This window comes from Thamnophis sirtalis, unplaced genomic scaffold (genome assembly GCF_051295495.1).
Source record: "Thamnophis sirtalis isolate CommonGarterSnake01/CBP01778 unplaced genomic scaffold, rThaSir2_p1.2 scaffold_7, whole genome shotgun sequence".
Lineage (NCBI taxonomy): Eukaryota > Metazoa > Chordata > Lepidosauria > Squamata > Natricidae > Thamnophis > Thamnophis sirtalis.
In genome coordinates, this window is record NW_028261387.1 from 87,807,638 (window position 1) to 87,831,408 (window position 23,771).

The following is a 23,771-nucleotide window of genomic DNA, read 5'->3' on the forward strand; positions in this document are numbered from 1 at the left end:
AAGGCGGGCTTCCGGTGTGACTGGAAGGGCTGCTGAGGGGAGCCGGAAGAGACCGTCGAAGCTTTTTGAGGGGAAGAGAGGCGGGCGGCGGGAGGCCCAACTGAGGCGACAGGTAACCGTAGGCGGGCTCGGCGGGAGCGCCCAGAAAAGTTGTGGGTGAGGGTAGCCTTTCTCAACCGCTCAAACGCACCCTTTCAAGTCCGAACGGGGGTTGGGGATGATGGGAATTGTAGTCCAGCACCCAGGTGAGGCTTACAGGGGCGGTTTTAGAAAGGTTGGGCTGAAGAAGTATTCCAGTATATGAGGGGCTACCATAAAGAAGGGGGTGTTGTTGTTAACCTCCAAAGCACCAAAGGACAAAGCAATGGATGGGGTGGGGGGAACCAAGGAGAGAAGAAACTCAGAACTAAGGAGAAATTTCCTGACAGTTAGAACAATTAACCAGTGGAACAACTTGTCTCCAGAAGTTGTAAATGCTCCAACACTGGAAGTTTATAAGAAGATGTTGAATGACCATTTGTCTGAAGTGGTGTAGGGTTTCCTGCCTAAGCAGAGGGTTGGACTAGATGACCTCCAAGGTCCCTTCCAACTCTTTTATTCTATTCTATTCTAAAATATCTGGTTATTGTTGGGGAAACATGTTCCTTCCTTATCTCAGAATCCCATGTGTAACTTTAGAGTGCTTCTACAGGTTCATTGCAATTCCACTTGCAATTGGCATCTTTAAATGGGATCCAAATGTGGACTATGAAAAGGGCGGGGGGAATCAGACGGTTTAGGTCCATTTCCCTCAGAGTTTTCTCTTTGATTTGATGCCATTCTGACGGGAGTTCATAAAGGTATCAACTTCCTGTGGCTTTGGGAAGCTGACCTTTTGTGTTATCCTGCTTGACACCTTGGGATCATTGCAGGCAATACTGAGTTATTTTAACAGAGATCCTAAAGGGCCATCAATATTATTTCATTAAGAGCAAGAAAATGCCAGTAAGCAGCCAAAGGTCACCGTTGGCTTAAAAAGCAATCTTGTTCCAGCTTTTGTTATTTTGTTCTGTTCCATTCATCTCCAGAGGGTCTGATTTCCCCAAGCCTCCAAACTCAGTTATTCTGGCTGATCCTTGGCAGTCCACCTGCCAATCAGAAGTAATCTGTCGGTTTTGATTTCTATTCTGATTGACTGAAGGGGGAAAAGATCCAGTGTGGGAGCAAAAGGGGAGAGTCATCATGGCCTCCACCCAGAAAGAGCTTGGAGCTAACACATCCTTTCCTTGCTAATTTTCCGCTTGCAGGGTTTTTTGCCTGTCTGGGTGCAACTGAAGAAAAAGGGGCCTGCAGTGGTGAGATTCATTCTTCTTAGGGTGCCAGCCAAACCTACCCTTTTCCACAGGGCCCAAATGATGCCAGTCCCGTCCTCGTGGGATTGTTCTTGACTTGGGATTCCTTACTTGTTTGTTTTGGCAAAGCCTTTTAATCTCCAAGACTACTGCAGTTGGTGGTTTGAGAGAACACAAAAATTGAGAAACACAATTGTTCTTGCCACCTTGTTGTAGAATTGAATAGAATAGAATTCTTTATTGGTCAAGTGTAATTGGACACGCTAGGAATCTGCCTTTGGTGCATAAGCTCTCGGTGTACATAAAAAGACAAGATATATTCATCAAGAATCATAATAAGGTAAACATTTAATGATAGTCATAAGGTACAAATAAGCAATCAAGAAACAATATCAATATAAATCCTAAGGATACAAGCAACAAAGTTAAAGTCATTCAGTCATAAGTGGGAGGAGATGGGTGATAGGAACTATGAGAAGACATAGTAATTGTATCTGAGTTTATTTTAATTGTTTCTGTTTCATAAAGTCCACTACTACACAAGTTACGACCACAAGTGAGCCCAAAATTTCTGTTGCTAAGCATGACGTGTTAAGTGAGTTTTATCTCATTTTAGGACCTTTGTTGCCACATTTGTTCTAACACATTTGCCACATTTCTTAAATTAGTAACATACTTAAGTGAATCTGGCTTCCCCATCGACTTTGCTTCTCAAAAGGTGATCACATGGCTCTGGGGCACTGTAACTGTCATAAATATGAGTCAATTGCCAAGTACCCGAATTTTTATCATGACCATGGAGATGCTGCAGCAGTCATAAATAAGAAAAATGATCATAAGTCTCTTTTTTCAGTTCTTTTATAACTTCAAATAGTCATTAAATGAATTATAAGTCAAGGACTATCTGTACAGTAGAACCTCTGGTCACAACCATAATTTGTTCCATAACTGGTTGCAAACTGGTTTGGTCGTGATCCGGACCTAATTTTGGAAATTTGGTGCTTACAAAAAAAAAAAAAAAGGCATGGAAGGAGAAATTGGCTGCAAAAAAGAAAATATGGATTTTTTTTTATCGGAAGCCAATTTGGTTGTGGTCAGAAGCATTTGTGACCAGAGGTTCTACTGTACATGCTGGAATTTTTTCATTCAGTTAAGTCTGTCAAGGTGATAAGACTAATATGCATGCAATATATTTATACTGTGTTTTTAAAATATTTAAAATATAGCATGGTAGTTACTGTTAGTTTATTATCCAGCCTGTGTGTATGTATAATATAGAGTTATATGTTCAACTCAAAGTGACAAACTATACCTAATACTCTCTTGTCTCTTATTTTCCCAACAACAGCAACCCAGTAAGAGTTGAGCTGAGAGGCTAACTCTGTTGGCTTTCATGACTAAGGCAGGACTGGAACTCAAACATCTCCTGGTTTCTAGGCCAGCTAATAAAGTTCATGGAGTAATGTGATTAATTAGTTTACTACAATTTTCCCCTTGTATACAGAAAGCCAGTTTGGGCTAATGTTAAGGTACCCAGCTAGAGACTCCGTTCAAATCATGCGTTACTCATGAAAGCCAGCTGGGTTACCTTAGGCCAGTCACCTTCTCTCAGCCCAGGGTTGTTCTTGTGGGGAAAATAGGACAAAGGAGCATTAGGTATATTTGCCAGCCTTATTTGCAAAAATAATAAAGGCGGGATATAAATGAATACCTATGGCAAAGGTGATATTTGAGCTCAGTGTTGGGAAAACATTTATACATCAGTAGACTCATTTGCATGACTGTTGCATCATCAACTGGGATCAAAGCCAGAATACTTTTATGCAAACATTTATGCATTTTGATGCAACTGGTACTGCAGCCTCTCAGGATTTGTAATATTTGTATTTTAGCCCTAATGTTAAGTTTGCCCCAACATTGTTCTGACAAAGTCAGATCCATATGGCATAGAGGGCCTTGTAGCCTAATGTATACAATTGCAATTCTTTTTAGCTTATTTTCTAGCTTTCCTTTGCTAGGTAGGTTGCTATTTGGAGGAGACCTTACTAAAATTATTATGGTACATTCTACCTAATGTGAGTGGAATGCAATAGGGACGTGGTGGCTCAGTGGCTAAGACACTGAGCTTGTCTATCAGAAAGGTCGGCAGTTTGACGGCTCAAATCCCTAGTGCTGCGTAATGGAGTGAGCTCCCGTTACTTATCCCGGCTGCTGGCAACCTAGCATTTCGAAAGCACATAAAAAATGCAAGTAGAAAAATAGGGACCACCTTTGGTGGGAAAACAGTGTTGCCTGCGCCCTTGGCATATAGTCATGCCAACCACATGACATCTTAGGACAGTGCTGGCTCTTCGGCTTTGAAACGGACATGAGGACTGCCCCCTAGAGTTGGGAATGACTAGCACATATGTGCGAGTGGAACCTTTACCTAATGTGAGTAATAGAGGAGTGCACATTTTATGTAGTTTGAAGGAACAAAATGAATATTCTTACTTTATCTCTTCAAAATCACAGACATTGAACAAAGCAAATTTGAGCACTTGGCTGACCATTAGGAATAGACTGGATGTCTAATTTAAATAGACCTTCTTGGATAAGTGAATACAAAATTTAAAGAGGAGCAATTGGAAATCTAGTATTTGTTTGACAAATTTTATTTTGCTATGTCATCTTCCCCAAGTCTCTGATAATCTTACCCAAAGATAATTTGATATGCACCAAAGTGCTGTTGTTGTAAAAATTGCTTATGTCACGACCTAAGATTCCTAAGTGACTTTCTTGGCTTTTAAAGGAAGAATGTAGTTGGAAGAGGATAGCATGAAAGCAAGGAGCATGTGTCTGTTATAGGGGACATGGATTGGTTCCTTCAGAACCCTTATCCTTCCTTTGTTTTGGAGAACTTCAGAATAGCTGTTTATAAATATGACTAGTGATGGCTAACCTTTTTGTTGTCGAGTGCTTAAAGCACGCACATGCACCCATAATACAGTGCACGCACAAACCACCAGTGTGGCCCATGCATGCAATATGACCTGTGTTCGCCCCACGCATGCACCTGTGACCCCCGCACTCCCCCCACTCCCCTGTGCATGCACATATAACATTCCCCCCGGCCTCCCATGCACGTGCGTGCACTCTCCCTGCATGCACCCTGTGCATGCGCGGCAGAGGCCCGAAAACCAGCTGGCTGGCAAGAGGCACGCACACATGTCCGGTGGAGCTGAGATGAGCGATGGCTTGCATGCCCGATGGCTGCGTGCCAGGTGTGGTATGGGTACCATAGGTTCGCCATCACGGGCCTATACCATTTCAAACAAATGGCTTTCCAATATCTTCTTAAAAACCTCCAATGTTGGAGACCCACAACTTCTGGAGACAAGATATTCCATTGAGGAAATTTCTCCTTATTTCTAGGTTGCTTCTCTCAAGTCAAATTCATTTGCACTTGAGCTTTTTTGAAGAAATGTGCTTTTGGCAATAACATTTTTATTTTGCTGGACTCCCAATATAGTTACTAAAATGCTATCAAGTAATTAATATACTTTTTAAAAAATGACTTTTTTTAATGAATATTTTTTATTTTCATTTTCATAACATACACTCACATGTATACTATACATAGCCCGTATCATATAGTATTAAATAATAATTACATCAGTTCCTCTTGTCAACAATGCCCAGAAAAATAGAAACCCATTATAGCTCTTCTGCTCTCCATACACCTCTTTCTTCCAACTTTCTATCTTCCCTCCATCATCCTTTCCTACTCTACTTCCTCTCCCTTTCTACTGCTCCTCTCTCTACAATCCACTCCTCCTTATCCTTCTCATCTTCCCCCCTTACCCTCTCTCCTATCCTTCTCTTCCCATCTTTCTTCTCCCTTCTGTTTCCCACTCCTCCTCTCATTGGTGTATTTCTGCTAAATGCCAATATGCTTAACATATCCTAGTTTTAAAGAAAAAATAGTAATAATAATAGTAATGAAAATATAAGAAAAAAACAATATACATGTGGGGTCAAATTACATTAAAATCTAACACGTCTCGTCAAACCTGATATATATCCCTCCCCCCAACCCCCAACAACCTCCCCCCCCCCCCCCGACTTCCCAGAACCCGTACACGGTATAGATTTTTATCAAACACAGTCTAAAATATATTGGAGAAAAGAATAAGAAATTGATAACAAAAAAAATATGACTTTTTAAAGGTAGGCGTCCCTTTTTATGTTGATCAGGTTTTATTTTTGGCCACAGGGATGTGTGATTATCTGATGAGGAAAGTGATAGTCATTCTGTCCTTGGTTTCAATACTTTATTTGAAAATTAAGCACTATTCTCAAAAATCTAGCTGTGGTAGATTGTTGGGCTTTTGTGCTGTTTCATTTGGCAGTTTCTCTGTTTTAATAATGTATAAATCTTCCATGAAATCTGCATCAAACATTTCTGAAATAGCACCTGACTCTGGACTCTACTTTTTTTAACATTTGTCTGCATTGTTTTTCTACATTGAAGATTTGGTACTGGAATTGAATGTGAAGAGGCAGATTACTAGTTCTAAAGAGAAAAAAAGAAACCAATTTCTTTTGGCACGCAAGAATTAATGAAAATTATAATAGCATAGCTACTTCAGCAGTTGGAATTGTGTTCTTCATTATCCATATTTTTGCAAGAGAATACCCCAAATTCAGATAAAACTAATACTGTAATTGGTGCAACCCAAGTGGGAAATTGCTTAACAACAATAGCATCATAGGGAGGTGTCTATGGAGATTCTCAATCATTCAGGTCCTGGTTGTCCCAAATATGCTTTTTCAAGGGGCAACTGAACTTTGTTTTGCTTTGAAGACATTTCGCTTCTCATCCAAAAAGCTTCTTCACCTCTGACCGGATGGTGGGGAATGGAAGGGTTTATATTCCTTGCAGGTTATTTGCATTTTTTTAGAGAGTTGTTGAGGCTACTTGGACATTCGTCTGTGTCCTCAGGGTCACCTGAGTAGTGCAAATGAGTTTGGTGTCTTCTTGGAACTGCTAAAAGGGGCAGTGTGTTGTGGAGCTGTGCTGTCTGCAGGATGCTTATGCCCTGTGTCCCTTCACTGTTGAACACAGGCACAAGCTGTTGGGGAAGAGTCTGTGTTGTCTGCATCTCAAACTGAAGTGCAAATGGTCCCTGTAGTCTGCAATTTTTTCTCCTGGAAATCCGTTCCTACTCTCACGCCATTTGAAGAGAAAGTGCATAGCTAGATGTCTGTGGAGATTCTCAGCCATCCAGGTCATTGTTGTCCCAAAAGTGCTTTTTCAAGAGGCAACTGGACTTTCTTGTTGTTTTTCTTCGAAGATGTCATAGGCGTGTAGAGAGGATTGAATTAGGGGGTCAGATTTGATGCTGTGCCAGCTGCCAAAACTGAATGTATCTATATTACTTTTCTGGAAACGTGATTGCCAGGACTGAAGCGTTCGTGATGAATTCTTATCTCTTTCTAGGATGTCTTCTGGTGCTTTATTCCCAACCTTGGTGCCCGGCTCTCGGGGCTCATCAAGCAAATACCTGGTCGAGTTCCGTGCAGGAAAGATGTCTTTGAAAAGCAGCACGGTCACCCCTGATAAGAGGAAGGGCCTTGTCTACATACAGCAAACGGATGATTCCCTCATTCACTTCTGTTGGAAAGACAGGACATCTGGGAACGTGGAGGATGTAAGTGGAACACTCCAGCCATTGGATACATAGATTTATAGCATGTTTGCCCATTGATAGCTAAAATAGAATGCTCCTATGCTTTTTTATTTATTAGAGTTTCACCCCACCTCTAAGTAACTCACGGCAACTTTTCCTATTTTCCCCACCATAACATCCCTGTGAGATGGGTTGGACGGAGAGAAAAGTGACTAGCCCAAAGTCACCAAGCCGGGTTTTCATGCCTAAGGTGAGATACTAGAGCTCACCGTCTCCTGGTTTCTAGGCCAGCACCTTAACCACTAGACCAAGCTGGCTCTCACTTATAATAAGAAATTAAGTTACATGCTTTGGGGTGACATAGTTTAGTCCCCTTTTCTCTCGTGCTCCTATTTTAGCAAGAAACAGAATAAATATAGAATATGTGAATCTATGTAGAATTACCTCTTTCTGCATAGAGGCAAGTATTTATTTACTTTCATTGTGCATCTAGCTTCTGCAGTTCTTTCTTGAAAACCATGCCGATAAACATATAATTCAAATTGTGTACAAATTATGTTTTCTGCTTTCCCCTGGAGCATCCTGTTTTTTTCTCATGAAGCATATTGAGTCACTATCCATAATTTTTCTCTTCTTTGAAAATGAACCTTCAAGAAAGGGAATTGCTTTGGTTTTCCAGGCATCTTTTAATCCCCAAATTTCTTGCCTGGACAATAGATGGGAATGAGAGAACATTTGATCTAGAAGATTTGATTCCCCCCCCCTGGATAATTGGAATGGTACCTTGCAAGGGAGCAATCGAACATGAAGTTTTCTTTTTCCCTTATTGTAGATTGAGAAGTTAGTTGTTGATCAGCATTGATAGATTATGTAAGTATTTAGATCCTGCCTTTGTTTTTTTTAGGACTTGATCATATTTCCTGATGACTGTGAATTTAAGAGGGTGTCTCAGTGTACTACTGGCCGTGTCTATGTGTTGAAGTTCAAGGCTGGATCCAAGAGACTGTTCTTCTGGATGCAGGTTTGCGAGTTCCTCAGTCTCTGTGTCCTGCGCTTCTCCGGGAATTTTAGTGTGGTTCTGTACAGTAGAACGCCAGTGCATCTAGAGAAGATTTTAAGTGAGAGCAATCATGAAATTGATAGGGAAGAGGTAGCCACCACAACTTTGGATCGAGGTCATACCATGTTTTCCCGAAAATATGACCTACTCAGAAAGTAAGTCCTAACTTGATTTTTACCCATGCACCCAATATAAGCTCTACCCCCAAAATAAACCCTAATTAAGACCCCACCCACTCCATGGTGCACGGGTAAAATTAAGCTAGGTTGGGGATGGGGGGATGGAGCTGCCTTCAGACAGTTGCAGCCAGGGTTTGTACCCCTCGGCCCAGTTCTTCTGCAGCCTGCAAGGCTTTCCTGAAGGCCTCTGTAGCTGATAACAGAGCTCTGGATTGATCTGGAGTTCTGTTATCGGCTGCAGAGGCCTTCAGGAAAGCCTTCCTGCCCTTGCTGGATTAAGAGGTTCCTGAAGTGAAAAAGAGGCTGGGGGTGACTTGCACAAGTGAGGTGAGTCAGTGGATGACATTTCACCCCCCCCTCCCCCCAAAAAGGACCTGGTGCCTTTTTTGGTGACAACAAAATATAAGACAGGTTCTTATTTGTGGGGAAACACAGGGGAGTGTCCATTGTAACCTCGAATGGTGGCTAATTGGGCATAAATTGAGGACCTCTATTGAGAAAGCTAAGATGTTTAGAAATACTCATCTGTCCTGAAGAAAATGTTTTTTTTCCCTTCCTTCCTTCCTTCCTTCCTTCCTTCCTTCCTTCCTTTCTTTCTTCCAGGAACCTAAGACAGAGAAAGATGAAGAGCATTGTCGTAAGGTGAACGAGTACGTCAACAATCCACCCATTCCTAGAGCTCTAGGAGGCAGTGGAAGTGGGGGCCATGAACTTTCTGCCCTTGGAGGTAGGAGCCTTTCCAAGAAGCTCTTTCTGCTCAGGATTAGTCATTTAGTTCTGGTTCTTTAGGAATTCTTTTAAATCCGGTTAGAAAATCTTCGATGCTGGCTAAACATCAAAATCACATATAAAATAGTAAAAACCCGTGCTTTGATAGTAGCATATATACTTTTAGATTAGGCAGCATCTGCAGTTCAATCAATCAATCAGAATAGAGCTGGAAGGACCTTGGAGCTTGAACCTCCAGTGATGAAGCACCTACAACTTCTGGAGGCCAGCAGTTCCACTGGTTAATTGTCCTCACTGTTAGGAAGTTTCTTCTTAATTCCAGGTTGCTTATCTCCTTGATTACTTTCCATCCATTGCTTCTTGTCTTGCCTTCTGGTGCTTTGGAAAATGAAAGCACTTTACCAAGTCCTCCTAAGCCCATTGGTCCAATCACCCTCCTCTTTGTGGAAACCCCTCAAATACTGGAAGATTACTATCATGTCACCCCTAGTCCTCCTTTTCTGTAGAGTAGCCATACCCAGTTCCTGCAACCAGTTTTCGAATGGATTGTAGGAAAATGTTCTGAAAGGAAAGTGTTAAAATGCATTTTTGGGTATATCTGTTAAAGTAGCACCAAAACTTTCATTCTGTTAAACAGTTTTCATTGTGTGGCATTTAGTTGCACGATTAAAAATATTTTGTCTTATTTTTTTAGGTGATTGTGGCTTGCAAAGTCTTCTGGGAAACATGAGTCATAACCAGCTGATGCAGTTGATTGGACCAATGGGCTTAGGAGGACTTGGTAAAGTGCTTTCATGATATTTATGTAAGAATGATATTTAAATTTTGTCTTTGCTTTTAGTTTTAGAAAATGCCTATCTTTCCCCTGATGAGACTATACTTAAACCAAAGTCCCCTGATTTGTGAATGTTGGTGTGGGATGCAGGAGCATTAGTATAAACTACAGGTGCCAAAACTCAATCGTGTTATGTGACATATCGTGACTTTTTTGCCTTTGTGGAGTTGGTATGGGTGTGGCCTGCGCATGACGCATTCAGCCCATGGGCCGCCAGTTTGATAGGCCTGGTTTAAATCATTTTTTTTCTTCATTGGTTGGTCAACCAGCAAGACCTTTTGCCAACCACTGAATTGATGCCAAACTCCTCCTATTGCATGAATGCAGGTAGAATTGTTCTGTTGCTTTCTAGTATATGAAAGAGCTAAGAATGGTGCTTCTAAATATTTCCATGTTAATCAAAACTAATAGAACAAGACAAAGAAGAACTCTTTCCTTTCCTCTCCTCGCCTCTCATCCCCTTCCCCCTTTCCTTTTCCTTTTCTCTTTCCTTTCATTCCCTTTCCTTTTCTCCCCTTCACCTTCCTTTTCTTTCATTCACTTACCTCAGTGTGGCATGAGATCCTCAGTAAGCATATTTGGATAGTGTGATACTTTGGGAGAGGTGTTGAATTGAATTGAATTGAATTTATTGCACTTATATGCCGCCCTTTTCCCCGGAGGGGACTCAGGGCGGCTCACAATCCAAGTCAGGGAAGGGGATACAGATAAGGGATAAAAAGACAAACAAAACAATACACAATTTAAAAGCACACAACAACCATACCATTCGAGGGGGGGGGGGCAAAAGCTCTTTAGCCCCAGGCCAGTCGGAACACCCAGGTTTTAAGGGCTTTGCGGAAGGCCTGGAGGGTGGCGAGGATTCGAATCTCCACCGGGAGCTCGTTCCAGAGGGTCGGAGCAGCCACAGAGAAGGCTCTCCTCTGGGTAGTCGCCAGTTGGCATTGGCCGGCGGATGGAATTCGGAGGAGGCCTAATCTGTGGGATCTAGATTGGTTTGATATATGAAATTTGTGGAAGACATGGTACACAGGCATTATTTCGGTCATTCCTTTTGAGAGTTCACAGCAAGATTGAGAGGTCCTCTCACTGATAACAGTTTTACAGTGTTGGAATGCAAAATTTGGCCTCTCGCGAGAGAATAAACTTTTCCAAATACATGTTTTGATAAACTTTTTTTCTAAGAAATGACTTTTTTAAAAAAAATCTTATTGTTAATTGTGCCAATAGGTGGTCTTGATGCTCTTACAGGTCCCGGTCTGGCTAGTCTGTTGGGCAGTGGGGGGCCTCCAACGAGCAGCTCTTCTTCCAGGTAAGAAGTTTAACTATTTAAATTTCCTTTTAAATATTAAGGTAGGGATAGAAGTTAATTTCATTATACTGCCCCCTAGAGTTGGACATGAGTAGTTAGGGCAGTGGCCCCCAACCTTTTGGGCACCAGGGACCAGTCCTATGGAGAAAGGTTTTTCAGTGGACCAGAGTGGCGGGGAGGAAGGAGATTCACATGCTGCCTGCATCCCATGGATGGGGCTTCGCTTGTTTGTGTGGCCTGGTTTCTAGCATGCCACAGAACACAGACCAGGAGTTGGGGACCCTTAGGTTAGGGGAAATCTTTACCTTTAATGTTTTGAGACCTCTCAGCCTCACAGTAGAGCAATTTTATGCCACAAAATCAGATCTCCTTTAGCTGAACCAATTGAGCCATGCTGTAATTGTGGCATCTTAAAGTTACCATAGTTATAGGGCACTCTGGACAAATAGTTCTTTCAGTGCCAGTTTTGCACCTACAAGTGTGAGATGGGAAGGGACGTTGTCAGTTCATCAGTGGAGGTCCAAGGAGGACTATAACAATTCTGAGAGCTGTCAGCCTTCTGTGCCACTTTCATAGCTCATTATATTAGCCCCCCCCCCAAGAATTATGCTTGTGCAGCTGGTCCTTAGTTTACGATTGCAATGCAGTCTGCCCATTATGGTTGCAACGCAGGTCCTCACGTGACTGATCCAATTTTATGACCTTTTTTTGAGGCAGTCATTAAGCAAGCACCGTGATCGTTAAATGAACTCATTGTTTGCTTTAGGATGTTTTTGCTGAATACTGGAACACCAGTTTTTAGCAAAAACATCAAAAATTGTAGTCATGTGACTAAAGAGATGCTGCAAGCAACCATAAATGCAGCCTGGTTGCCAAGTGCCTGAAATGCGGTGTGACAGGGGAAACGTTGCAACTGGGTTGTAAGTACCTCTTTGGGGGTCGTAATTTCAAATAGTTGCTAAGCGACTGGTCATAAGTGGAGGACTGCGTTTATTTGGGAAAAATATCAGTGCTTCTTACTTATTTCAATAATTTTTGTGTTAACTATATAGACCAGCTGTCCCAAAGGTGCCTTTTTCAAGAGGCAACTTGACTTTCTGGTTTTTCCCTGAAGACGTTTCGCTTCTCATCCAAGAAGCTTCTTCAGCACCTGGCACAAAACTGCAGTCTCTGCCTCCTACTCCCCCTATAGGCGAGCCACTTACGAAAGAATTCTTCCTGAAGGAGCTGGCCGTGGCTTTTGACTTGAAAGACCAACTTAAAGATTTTAAAGAGGAGATAAAAGAACTTTTTAAGGAGTTGCGTGATAAAATTGATACCAGGTTTGCTGAAATCAGTGATGATATGCTGGGGCTTGTAAATGTACTGACAAAACGTGTTTCCAGAATTAAAGATAGTCTAGAGGATCTTAATGAAGCCAATATTAATTTGACATCGAAAACAGAGGTGGTGCAACAAAAAGTTGAAAATGCTGAAAAAAAAATTATTATGATACAGTACAGACAAATGGAGCTGGCATTAAGAGTAAGGGGGTTGCGTGAAGATAAGCAGGAAAACCTGAAACAGATTTTTTCAGAAGCCTTTGCTAGTCTGTTGGGAAGACCGGGGGCTAAATTTGACTGGCAAATTGATAAAGCTTATCGTGTTAATTCTTGGCTGGCAAAGCAGAAGCAGCTCCCTCGAGACATTGTTATATATTTTACCACAAGAGAGCTCAGAAACACAATATTACAAGAGTCTTATAAAACTAAGCTCCAAATTGGGGGTCAAGACCTGATTGTTTTGAAAGAGATACCACCTCAAATGTTAAGAGCCAGGAGAGATTATGCTTTCTTAGTTGAAGAGCTTAGAAATCGTCAGATACAGTATAGATGGGACGCACCATTCGGCATTATATTCACATTTGATAGGCAAAGATACCGTCTCAATTCAGTATGGAAAGCTCGAGATTTTTATCACAATATTTTGAAGGCTGGACATCCTGTACCATCTGGATCCAGAGAAAGATCACAAGAAGGACAAGATAGACAGCAAACCACACAACTACCAGATAAGATGGATCATCTCTCTCTCCTAGAAGCGCAAGGTGCTATGGTACAAAGACCAAGCCGTATGATTACCAGACGAATGGAGCAACAAGCCAAAATGCAACAACTTCAACAATCACCTGCTATCGGTCAAGAAGCTACAGTAATCAGTCCAAAAGCAGTGGGAGGAGCCAGGCCAAAGATTAAACAGGCTATGCAGGAGGCTCTAAAAAAGCTTCAGGAAATTAAAGATGACAATTAAGATTCTAACATGGAATGTCAATGGATTGAACTCTCCACAGAAGAGTAAGAAAATATTTCACTATCTTAAACAGTTCAAGAATGATATAATTTGTTTGCAAGAAACTCATATTAAATCAACCGATCAAAAACATTTGATTAACCCAAGACTTGGTCAACATTTTGTAGCTTCTGCTATGGAAAAGAAAAATGGTATAGTTATATACTTAAGAAAAGATATGAAAGCTGAATTAATTGAAGCAGATCCCTATGGAAAATACATCGCATTAGATTTGATCCTAGAAGGGAAAAAGACATTGATTTTGAGAATTTATGCTCCTAATCAACAACAAGATGGATTCTATAGAAATCTTCATGCTAAATTAGTACAGTGGGATTATAGGTCTTGCATACTATTGGGCGACTGGAATGGTGTTATGGATACTAGGAGAGATAAGAAAGTTTCTCGCCCAAACACTCAGATGCGAGCAAAGTTACCTAAATCCTTTTTTGATATGATGGATGACTTTGAACTGAGAGATATCTGGCGAGAAAGAAATGCAGAAGAATATGACTTTACCTTCTTTTCTGATAGGCATCAATCCTTTTCTAGGATTGATTTCATATTAATCATTAATGATTTGCTTTCTAGGGTGAAGAAGACAAAGATTGCGGCTAGAGTTCTTTCGGATCATAACCCAGTTTGGATGGAGTTGGGAGGGGTGGTACAGGCAAGAAGGTCTTGGAGATTGAATGAAAACTTATTTAGATATGAAAAGTATATCAATGATTGTAAAAAATTGCTAACAGAATACTTTGTTTTTAATATGAATAAGGGTACACCTATGGAATTTGTATGAGATGCAAGCAAAGCATATATGAGAGGAGTGTTGATAAATATAAATAAATCACATAGACATAAACAAGGGGTAAAACGAACAGAATTGGAAGATGAAATTAGGAGGAAAGAGTTGGAGTTAACATTGAACCCAGGGGATACAAAGGTTAAGGAAGCAATTACTATATTAAAGGCTCAATTTGATATGTTGATTTCTGAACAGGGAGCTACTAGTTTGTTATATGCAAAACACAATACTTTCTGTAATGCAAATAAACCTGGCAGATGGTTAGCTTATCAGATTAGGAAAAAAAAGGAACTCTCAAAAAATATCTAAATTGATCTACAGAGGGAAGGAAGTGTTCCAACAGGATGAGATTCAAAAGGCCTTCCGGGAATTTTTTAAAGAGCTGTATAAGAGCAGAGGCAAAAATTGAACCAACCAATAACTTCGGGGGAAATTCTGCAGGTAATTAAGCAGTTAAAGGCAGGGAAGGCACCAGGCACAGATGGCTTGACAGCGGCTTACTATAAAAACCTACAGTTAGAAACGGTAGAACCTCTTAGAGAATTATTTAATAAGATTCAAACGGAAGGTAAGGTACCTCCATCTTGGAAGACAGCTTTTATATCCCTGATACCTAAAGAAGATCAAGAAACTACTCAACCAAAAAACTATAGACCTATCTCATTACTTAATGTAGATTATAAAAATTTTACTAAAATATTAACAAACAGGTTAATGTTGGTTATTCAACAATTGATACACACGGACCAAACAGGTTTTATTCAAGGGAGACAAATGAAAAGTAATGTTAGATTAATTATTAATGCATTAGAATACTTGGGAAAGAACAACCAAATTCCTGCTGCGTTCATATTTCTGGATGCTGAGAAAGCCTTTGATCGAATTAATTGGCAATTTCTGTTGAAGATATTGCAAAAAATGCAAATAGGCGATAGTTTTTTTACAATCAATCAAAGCAATATATCAACAGCAAACGGCTCAAATTATAGTCAATGGAAGTTTAACAGACTCTTTCCAAATTGGAAAAGGTACAAGACAGGGCTGTCCCTTGTCCCCACTATTGTTTATTATAACCTTGGAAGTATTGTTGAATAAAATACGGGGCTTGGAGTGCGTGCTTTTGCGGATGATTTTTGTTATAATATTGGAAAATATCTGCATATCTTAAGGACCACTCAAATGAGAGATATAAATGAGACTGGAAAAAATAGATTGACTTAAATACTTAAAAAAGATGCGAATCTTTTAGAATGGCAGAAGGGTATCAACAAATTTGTATGGGCAGGAAAGAAGCCGAGGGTAAAGATGAAAATAATGCAAGATGTACGTGAAAGAGGAGGATTGAAATTACCTAACTTAAAATTATATTATGATGCAGTGGCATTATCTGCAATTAGTGACTGGACCCATTTAACCAATGATAGAATATTGAATATCGAGGGACATGATTTGGTATATGGTTGGCATGCTTATTTGTTATTTAACAAAAAATTGGATAAGAATTTTAAAAATCATATTTTAAGAAATGCTTTATTGCGGGTCTGGAAAAAATATCAACACAAACTAAACGATAAGTTGCCCATGTGGGCAATTCCTAGACATGCAATTCAAAATATGAATATAGAACAAAAACACGATAGAACCACTTACAGACAACTTCTTACTTCAGAAAGGGGGGTGTTACAATTAAAATTTTTAGAGGTACTTAAAGAGGAGAAGGTAGTTCAAACGTGGTTTCAGTATGGCCAATTACAGGCTAGGTGGAAAATAGATAAAAAACCTGGCTTTGTAAAAGCTGAGGATAATTTGTTTAAACAAATAAGAGATCAAAGCTTAATGCATATAAAGAGGATATATGTACTAATACAGATGGATTCCGAAATGGAACTGATTAAAGACTGTATGATAAAATGGGCTCAGAATATTGAGAAACCAATAATGCTGGACACATGGGAAAGAATATGGGTAAGAAATGTGAAATTTACACAAGCACAAAATCTGAGAGAAAATTTTTATAAGATGTTTTATAGATGGCATTTAGATCCCAAAAAGCTTGCTTCTATGTATCCGAATGTACAGCCTAAATGCTGGAGATGTGGTTCTCTTGACGCTACATATTTTCATATATGGTGGACATGTCGTAAGGTTAAGGCATTTTGGATAAAAATATGGTGGATCCTGCAAAATATCTTCAAAAGAAGGATAAAATTCACCCCTCAGTTGTTTTTACTAGGTATATGTACTGACTTTACAGCGGTAGAGATTAACTTGGTTCTGTACTTAATAACGGCAGCAAGACTGTTGGTGGCGCAATACTGGAAGAAGAAAGACGTGCCTACAACTCAAGAATGGACTTTGAAAGTTATAAACTTAGCCGAAATGGCAAAAATTTCAGCATATCTTAAAGAACATTCAAACGAGAGATATAAACGAGACTGGAAAAAATGGATTGATTATACACAAAGCAAATATGGGACTAAGAAACTCCAGATAGCCTATGCTTAAGATTAGCAATAACTTAAACTGTTTAAAGTTTGGGTAACAGTAAGAAGCTGAGTTCAATGTAGAGATCTTATCGACCTTTTTTTCCCCCCGCTTTGTTTTAAGACATTTTAGACTGTGTTTGCTATAAAGTTATACCGTGTACGGGCTCTGGGAAGTCGGGGGGAGGGAAGGGAGGTGGGGTTCTAGGGGGAGGGGGGAAATATAATATGTGTTCGATCTTAAAGCACATGATTGCACTTGTATACTGTGGCTTTTTAATGTTAGTGTAAAAATAGGACAAGCTGAACATATTGGTAGACAATAGAGGTACACCGAAGGGAGGAGTAGAGTGAAAGAAGAAGGAGGGGTGGAGAGGGTGGGAGAGAGGATTGGAGGTAGGAGGAGAAGGAAGGGAGGGAATGTATTGGGAGAGAGGAGTGATAGAGGGGGAGGGGAAGTAGGAAGTAGAGGGGTATGTTGGAAGGAAGAATGAAAGTTGGAGGGGGGTGAAAGAGGGTGTATGGTGGGTCAAGGTGGTATATTGGGTTTGTATTGTGGGGGGTATTGTCTATAAAAGCGAGGGCTGTGTTAATTATTCAATGTTATATGCCCCGGTTATGCACAGTATACATGTGATTGTATGGAATGAAATAGAAATAAACGTATTTTCAAAGAAAAAAAAATAGATTGATTATATACAAAATAAGTACGGGTGTAAGAAATTCCAGATAGCCTATGCTTAAGATCAGTAATGATTTAAATTGTTTAAAGCTAGTTTAGCAAGGAGGAGCTAAGTTCAATGTAAAGATGTTATTAATTTCTTATTCTTTTTTCAAAGATATTTTAGACTGTTTGTTAAAAATCTATTCCGTGTACGGGTTCTGGGAAGTCGGGGGAGGGTAGGCTGGGGGAGGGTGGGGGGGAGGGATATATATCAGGTTTGATGAGACGTCTTAGATTTTAATGTAATTTGACCCCACATGTATACTGTTTTTTTTTCTTTTTTCTTATATTCTCATTACTATTATTATTACTATTTTTTCTTAAAACTATGATAGGTTAAGCATATTGCCATGTAGCGGAAATACACCAAGGAGAGGAGGAGTGGGAAACAGAAGGGAGAAGAAAGATGGGATGAGAAGGATAGGAGAGTGGGTAAGGGGGGAAGATGAGAAGGATAAGGAGGAGTGGATTGTAGAGAGAGGAGCAGTAGAAAGGGAGGGGAAGTAGACTAGAAAAGGATGATGGAGGGAAGATAGAAAGTTGGAGGGTGGTAGAAGAAAGAGGTGTATGGAGAGCAGAAGAGCTATAATGGGCTTCTATTTTTCTGGGCATTGTTGACAAGAGGAACTGATGTAATTATTATTTAATACTATATGATACAGGCTACGTATAGTATACATGTGAGTGTGTGTTATGAAAATGGAAATAAAATATTCATTAAAAAAAGAAGAAGCTTCTTCAGCAGCATACAGGCCATCCAGTCAAAGATCCAAAGAAAGTGGGTTGGAGATATCAAATCCAGCCCAGAAAAACAAATTGCAGTCATTATTACCTCCTCCCCTTTCGAAGGATTTTTTTCGTGAAGCTATTCAACACGCCTTCGAGGAACAGACTTCTGTGTTAGGAGAGATCATCAGAACTGCCTGTAAAAGGTTATCTGATGAAGTGTGTGATTTAATGGAAACCCTTATTCAACAAATAAGAGAAGACATAGTGGATGCCTGTAAGGGTCTGGCTAGCAAAGTGATCTCATTGGAGGATAGGGTGGAAGAAATTAACCAGTCCAATGAGAACTTAGAGAGTAAATTTGCTTTGAGAATAAGAGGCCTGAAAGAAAATAACCAAGAAAATTTGAAAGAGATTCTTGCAGAAGCTTTTGACCAATTAATTGGTCAACCCAGGGCTGAGTATGATTGGCAAATTGACAAAATTTACCGCGTTAATTCATGGACTGCCAGACAGAGACAATTACCAAGAGATATTATAATCTACTTTGCTACCAGGAATACAAGGAACCTGATACTACAAGCGTCCTATAAAACCAAGTTGCAAATTGCAGGTCAGGAGGTGTTAGTTTTGAAGGAAATTCCACCTAAAATGTTTGGATCTAGGAAAGATTATGCATCTTTAGTGGATGAACTCAGAAACCGCCGGATACAATACAGATGGGAATTTCCAGCCGGATTAGTGGTGAACTATTCGGGACAAAGATATCATCTCAACTCAGTTTGGAAGGCCAGAGATTTTTACAACAATGTATTAAAGGCTGGTTACCCTCCATCTCCAGGATTTAGAGAAAGGGAAGAAGCAGGAGAAGCCAGACAGCAAGATATTCAAGGATCAATGGATGCTGCTCAAGCCTTCAATCTTCTTGTGGAGACAGAAGGAATTATGGAGCAAAGACAAACTCTAGCGGCTACTAAACATAAGGAGCAAGAATTAAAGATGCAACAAGTCCAGACAACAATTCAAGAAACTACAAATATTAATACAGAAGCTGTGGGGGGAGCCAGGCCAAAGATGAAATTACAGGATTTCCAGGTGGCTCTTGAAAAGCTTCAGGGAGCTAAAGATGACAAATTTTTAACCTGGAATGTTAATGGCTTAAACTCACCACAAAAAAGGAAAAGAATATTCCATTATTTGAAACAATTTAAAAATGATGCAATTTGCTTGCAAGAAACAATTATTAGAACAAATGACCAGAAATATTTGATGAATGCAAGATTGGGACAACATTTTGTAGCATCTGCTTCAGAGAAGAAAAACGATATAGTTATATACTTAAGAAAGGACTTAAAGGCTGAATTAATTGAAGCAGACCCTCAAGGAAGATATATCGCAATTGAATTATTATTAGAAGGAAAGAAGACACTCTTAACGGGAGTATACGCCCCCAATCAACAACAAATTTTTTTTAATAAATTGCTCCATACCAAGTTAATACAATGGGATTATAGATCGTGTATATTATTGGGTGACTGGAACGGAATATTGGATACCAGGAAAGACAAGAAGGGACTACTGCAAAATATTCAAACATGTGCAAGATTACCTAAGTCTTTCTTTGATATGATGGATGATATCGAACTAAGAGACATCTGGCGAGAAAGGAATGCTAAAGAACAGGACTTCACATTTTTTTCTGATAGGCACCAGTCCTTTTCTAGGATTGATTTTATATTAATCACAAATGATTTCCTTTCTAGGGTGAAGAAGACGAAGATATGCCTGAGAGCTTTTACAGATCATAACCCGGTTTGAATGGAACTGGAATATGGGAAGGGACCTAGAAGGTCTTGGAGATTAAGTGAAAATTTATTTAGATATGAGAAAAATATCAATGAATGTAAAAAACTGTTGAAAGAATATTTTGCTTTTAATATGAATAAGGGAACATCTATGGAAATATTTGGGATGCAAATAAAGCGTATATGAGAGGAGTTTTAATAAACTTAAATAACCTATATAGACATAGACGGGGGGGGGGAATGAAGGGAATTAGAAGAGGAGATAAAGAAGAAAGAGCAGGGGCTAATATCTAATCCAGGTGATAAGAAGACAGAAGAGGCAATTACTTTACTACGAGGGCAATTTAACATGTTAATCTCTGACCAAGTAGCTACTAATTTATTATATGCTAAACATAATACTTTTTGCAATGCAAATAAACCAGGTAGATGGTTAGCATATATGATGAGGAAAAAACAAAAATCTCATACTATAGAAAAAATAGAATACAAAAGAAGCTTACCAACAGGATATGATTAAAAAGGCTTTTTTAGAATTTTATACAAGACTGTACACTGGTGATAAAATACAAGGTTTAGACATAGATAGATACTTGGAGAAAGAGAAAATTCCCATAGTTACAGTTGAGCAAAGGGAGAGATTGAACCAACCAATAACTTCGGAGGAAATCCTCCTGGTAATTAAACAGTTAAAAGTTGGGAAGGCCCCTGATACAGATGGACTGACAGCGGTTTATTATAAAAATTTACAATTGGAAATGGTAGAACCTCTTAGGGAACTATTTAATAGAATTCAACTGGAAGGAAGGGTACCACCATCTTGGAGAACAGTCTTTAATCTCCCTGATTCCAAAAAAAGATCAAGATCTCAGCCAGCCAAAAAAAATATAGGCCCATATCAATACTTAATACAGATTATAAAATTTTTGCTAAAATATTAGCAAATAGGTTGGTGTTAGTTATACAACAAATGATTCACAATGATCAGCTGGTTTCATACAAGGGAGACAAGTGAAAAGTAATGAAAGACAAATTGTTAGTATATTGGGGTATTTGCGAAAGAATAAACAAGTCCCCGCAGCGCTTATATTCTTGGACGCGGAGAAAGCATTTGATCGAGTGAATTGGCAATTTTTAATGAAAATAATACAAAAGATGCAGTTTGGAGAGTACTTTACACAATCTATCAAGGCAATATACCAGAAACAAACAGCACAAATTATAGTTAATGGTAGTCTAACAGAATCCTTTAAAATCAAAAAATGAACAAGACAGGGGTGTCCCCCATCTCCATTATTGTTTATCTTAACCCTGGAGTTATTGTTGAATAAAATACGTGGGTCAGATGATCTACAGGGAATTAAGATTAGGCATTACGAATACAGACGGACGACTCGGTTGTAACTTTAACCCAACCGGGGAAATCAGCTATAGGTCTAATGAACATAATCAATCAATATGGTCAAGTATCTGGGTTCAAAATAAATCTAGGGAAAACAAAGATGATAGTTAAAAATATGATTACAAATCAAAGAGAAGAACTAGAAAGAATAACAGGCTGCGAGATAGTAAAAAAGATTAAATATTTAGGAGTTTATATCACAACCTCAAACGGGAAATTATATAAGCATAATTATGAACCATTATGGCATAAAATACAGATAGAGATGAACAAATGGGAAAAATTACAACTATCTTTGCTAGGAAGGATAGCAGTAGTAAAAATGAATGTCTTGCCTAATTTTCTATTTCTTTTTCAAATGATACCAATACTTTAAAAAGATGCAAATTTGGAAGAATGGCAGAAGGGTGTTAATAAATTTGTTTGGGCAGGGAAGAAACCAAGAATAAAACTTAATATAATGCAAGACATATGTGAAAGAGGAGGTTTGAAAATGCCCAACCTAAAATTATACTATGAAGCAGTAGTTTTACCAACAATTAGTGATTGGATCAACTCAACAGAGGATAGAATATTGAATATTGAGTATGATTTGGTATATGGTTGGCATGCTTGTTTAATATATGATAAGGTGGATAAGGTTTTCAAAAGTCATATCTTAAGGAATGCTCTATTGCGTGTCTGGAAAAAATACCAATATAAATTAAATGATAAGATACCCATGTTGGCAGTACCCAGACATGCGATAGAGAATATAAGTATAGAACAAAAACAGGATGTAATCACATACAGAGAGCTCCTCACCACAGAAAGAGGTGTACTACAGTTAGCCTTTGAATGTATTAAAAGAGGAAAGGGTAATTCAAACCTGGTTTCAGTATGGACAGCTACAGGCCAGATGGAAAAAAGATCAGAAAATTGGTTTTATGCAAAATGAGGATAATTTAGTAAAACAAATTAGGGACCATAGTCAAATGCATATAAAAAGGTTATATAATATATTGATAGAAATAGATTCTGAAACAGAGCTAGTTAAAGATTGTATGATAAAATGGGCACAAAATTTTGAGGAACCTATAATGATGGAAACATGGGGAAAGATATGGGTAAGAAATGTAAAATTTACGCAAGCCCAAAACTTGAGAGAGAATTTTTAGAAGATGTTTTATAGATGGCACTTAGATCCTAAAAAATTAGCTTGTATGTATCCAAACTTACAACCTAAATGTTGGAGATGTGATTATGCTGATGCTACGTATTATCATATATGGTGGACTTGTAAAAAAGTCAAAGCATTTTGGATAAAAATATGGTGGATTATTCAAAATATTCTTAAATATTCTCTACTTCTAGCATTTTTAACATGTGACTTAAAATACCGGCTCTCATCTGTAGGAACCGAAATTTGTGTCCCGGTTCTCCAATTCATGGCTGTAAGATGAAATTATCTGTTGCCTTTTTTAAAAAAAAAATATTTACAGATGGTTTTACCAAGACACGAATCCATATACTGGGACTGCTGACTGGCTATACTCGGGAGGATATTTTGATAGAAATTTCTTTGACTGTCCAGATAACTATTGAAAACCTTGAATGGAAGTTGCTCTTTTGCCCAGAATTGATAAGACTTAAATGAGTCCAGCGGCTATTGGGCTATGTCATGACAAGAAAATAATATATTTTTCCTAAAGCAATGAAAATCATCCATCACTGATCAAGGTTTTGTCATGTACATTTGCCAAAATACTGAAGTGCTGTTAACTCATTTTCCTGAAGCTGCAACATGAAATTATGTAAAGGGGAAAGATGCTTGCATGTTTTTGTTAGCTTCCTTCAATTTATCATTTCATGGTTTTGTTTTGTTTTTATTTTTTTGGCCAGAATTAACTCGCTATAACCGGTGGGAAAAATAGCTCCTTTCTTAAAAAGAGAAGATAGGTACTTTTTAAGAATAAAATAAAATTGAACAATAAAATATATCTTTGAAGTATTCAAAACTTGGAGACCCCAGGGACACCTCAGCCTAACAGATACGCTGCTGATCCTATTGGAAAAAGTTTCTAGCAAGAATCCAGAGTGACTCAAAATCCACACGAGTCTTTGAACACTTATAATTCCTAAGCTGCAAGTTCGTTCTCCCACATAGATATATCTCATTTCTAACCAACGGCAGGCTATTATACTAAATATAATGCTTCGGAACAGAGTAGAATTGAAACGCACACTAAAGTTTGATGACTTAAAAGCTTTAATTATATTAGGAGTTTTTTTTCTTCCTTATGAAAAAGATAGTCATTTAGATTGTTTACATTTTTACCTGCACTTACTAAAAGCACCACCTTCACAACTTAAGCACTGCCTTACATTTGACACTTCCATG

The 23,771-nt window shown here is 38.9% G+C and overlaps 2 protein-coding genes across 5 annotated transcripts; both read left to right on the forward strand.

The window, feature by feature from the left end:
* On the forward strand, positions 1-15,364 carry LOC148044749 (proteasomal ubiquitin receptor ADRM1-like). 4 transcript variants are annotated; one of them, XM_087720552.1, is made up of 7 exons: positions 1-112; positions 6,814-7,024; positions 7,908-8,024; positions 8,846-8,969; positions 9,666-9,752; positions 11,037-11,118; positions 12,171-15,364. In XM_087720552.1, the coding sequence occupies exons 2-7, from the start codon at positions 6,815-6,817 to the stop codon at positions 13,405-13,407; spliced, it is 1,857 nt and encodes a 618-aa protein (XP_087576678.1). In that variant the 5' UTR covers positions 1-112; position 6,814; the 3' UTR covers positions 13,408-15,364. The 4 variants fall into 4 exon arrangements, with proteins under 4 accessions (XP_087576678.1, XP_087576679.1, XP_087576681.1 ...); XM_087720553.1 differs by having other exon boundaries at positions 11,058-11,118; XM_087720555.1 differs by having other exon boundaries at positions 12,233-12,530.
* A 2,554-nt stretch (positions 15,365-17,918) lies between these two features.
* LOC148044750 (uncharacterized) lies at positions 17,919-23,771 on the forward strand. The gene has a single exon (XM_087720557.1). It carries the CDS (start codon positions 18,152-18,154, stop codon positions 20,000-20,002), a length of 1,851 nt encoding a protein of 616 aa, XP_087576683.1. The 5' UTR covers positions 17,919-18,151; the 3' UTR covers positions 20,003-23,771.

What these genes read in the sequence shown, in the direction of transcription:
- LOC148044750 (XM_087720557.1), top strand. Translation starts at nt 18,152, where the DNA reads ATGAAAATGGAAATAAAATATTCATTAAAAAAAGAAGAAGCTTCTTCA.
- LOC148044749 (XM_087720552.1), top strand. Translation starts at nt 6,815, where the DNA reads ATGTCTTCTGGTGCTTTATTCCCAACCTTGGTGCCCGGCTCTCGGGGC. An exon ending in TGAACTTTCTGCCCTTGGAG is followed by an intron (nt 8,970 to 9,665) that starts GTAGGAGCCTTT and finishes TTATTTTTTTAG; the next exon opens with GTGATTGTGGCTTGCAAAGT. An exon ending in ACGAGCAGCTCTTCTTCCAG is followed by an intron (nt 11,119 to 12,170) that starts GTAAGAAGTTTA and finishes TTAACTATATAG; the next exon opens with ACCAGCTGTCCCAAAGGTGC.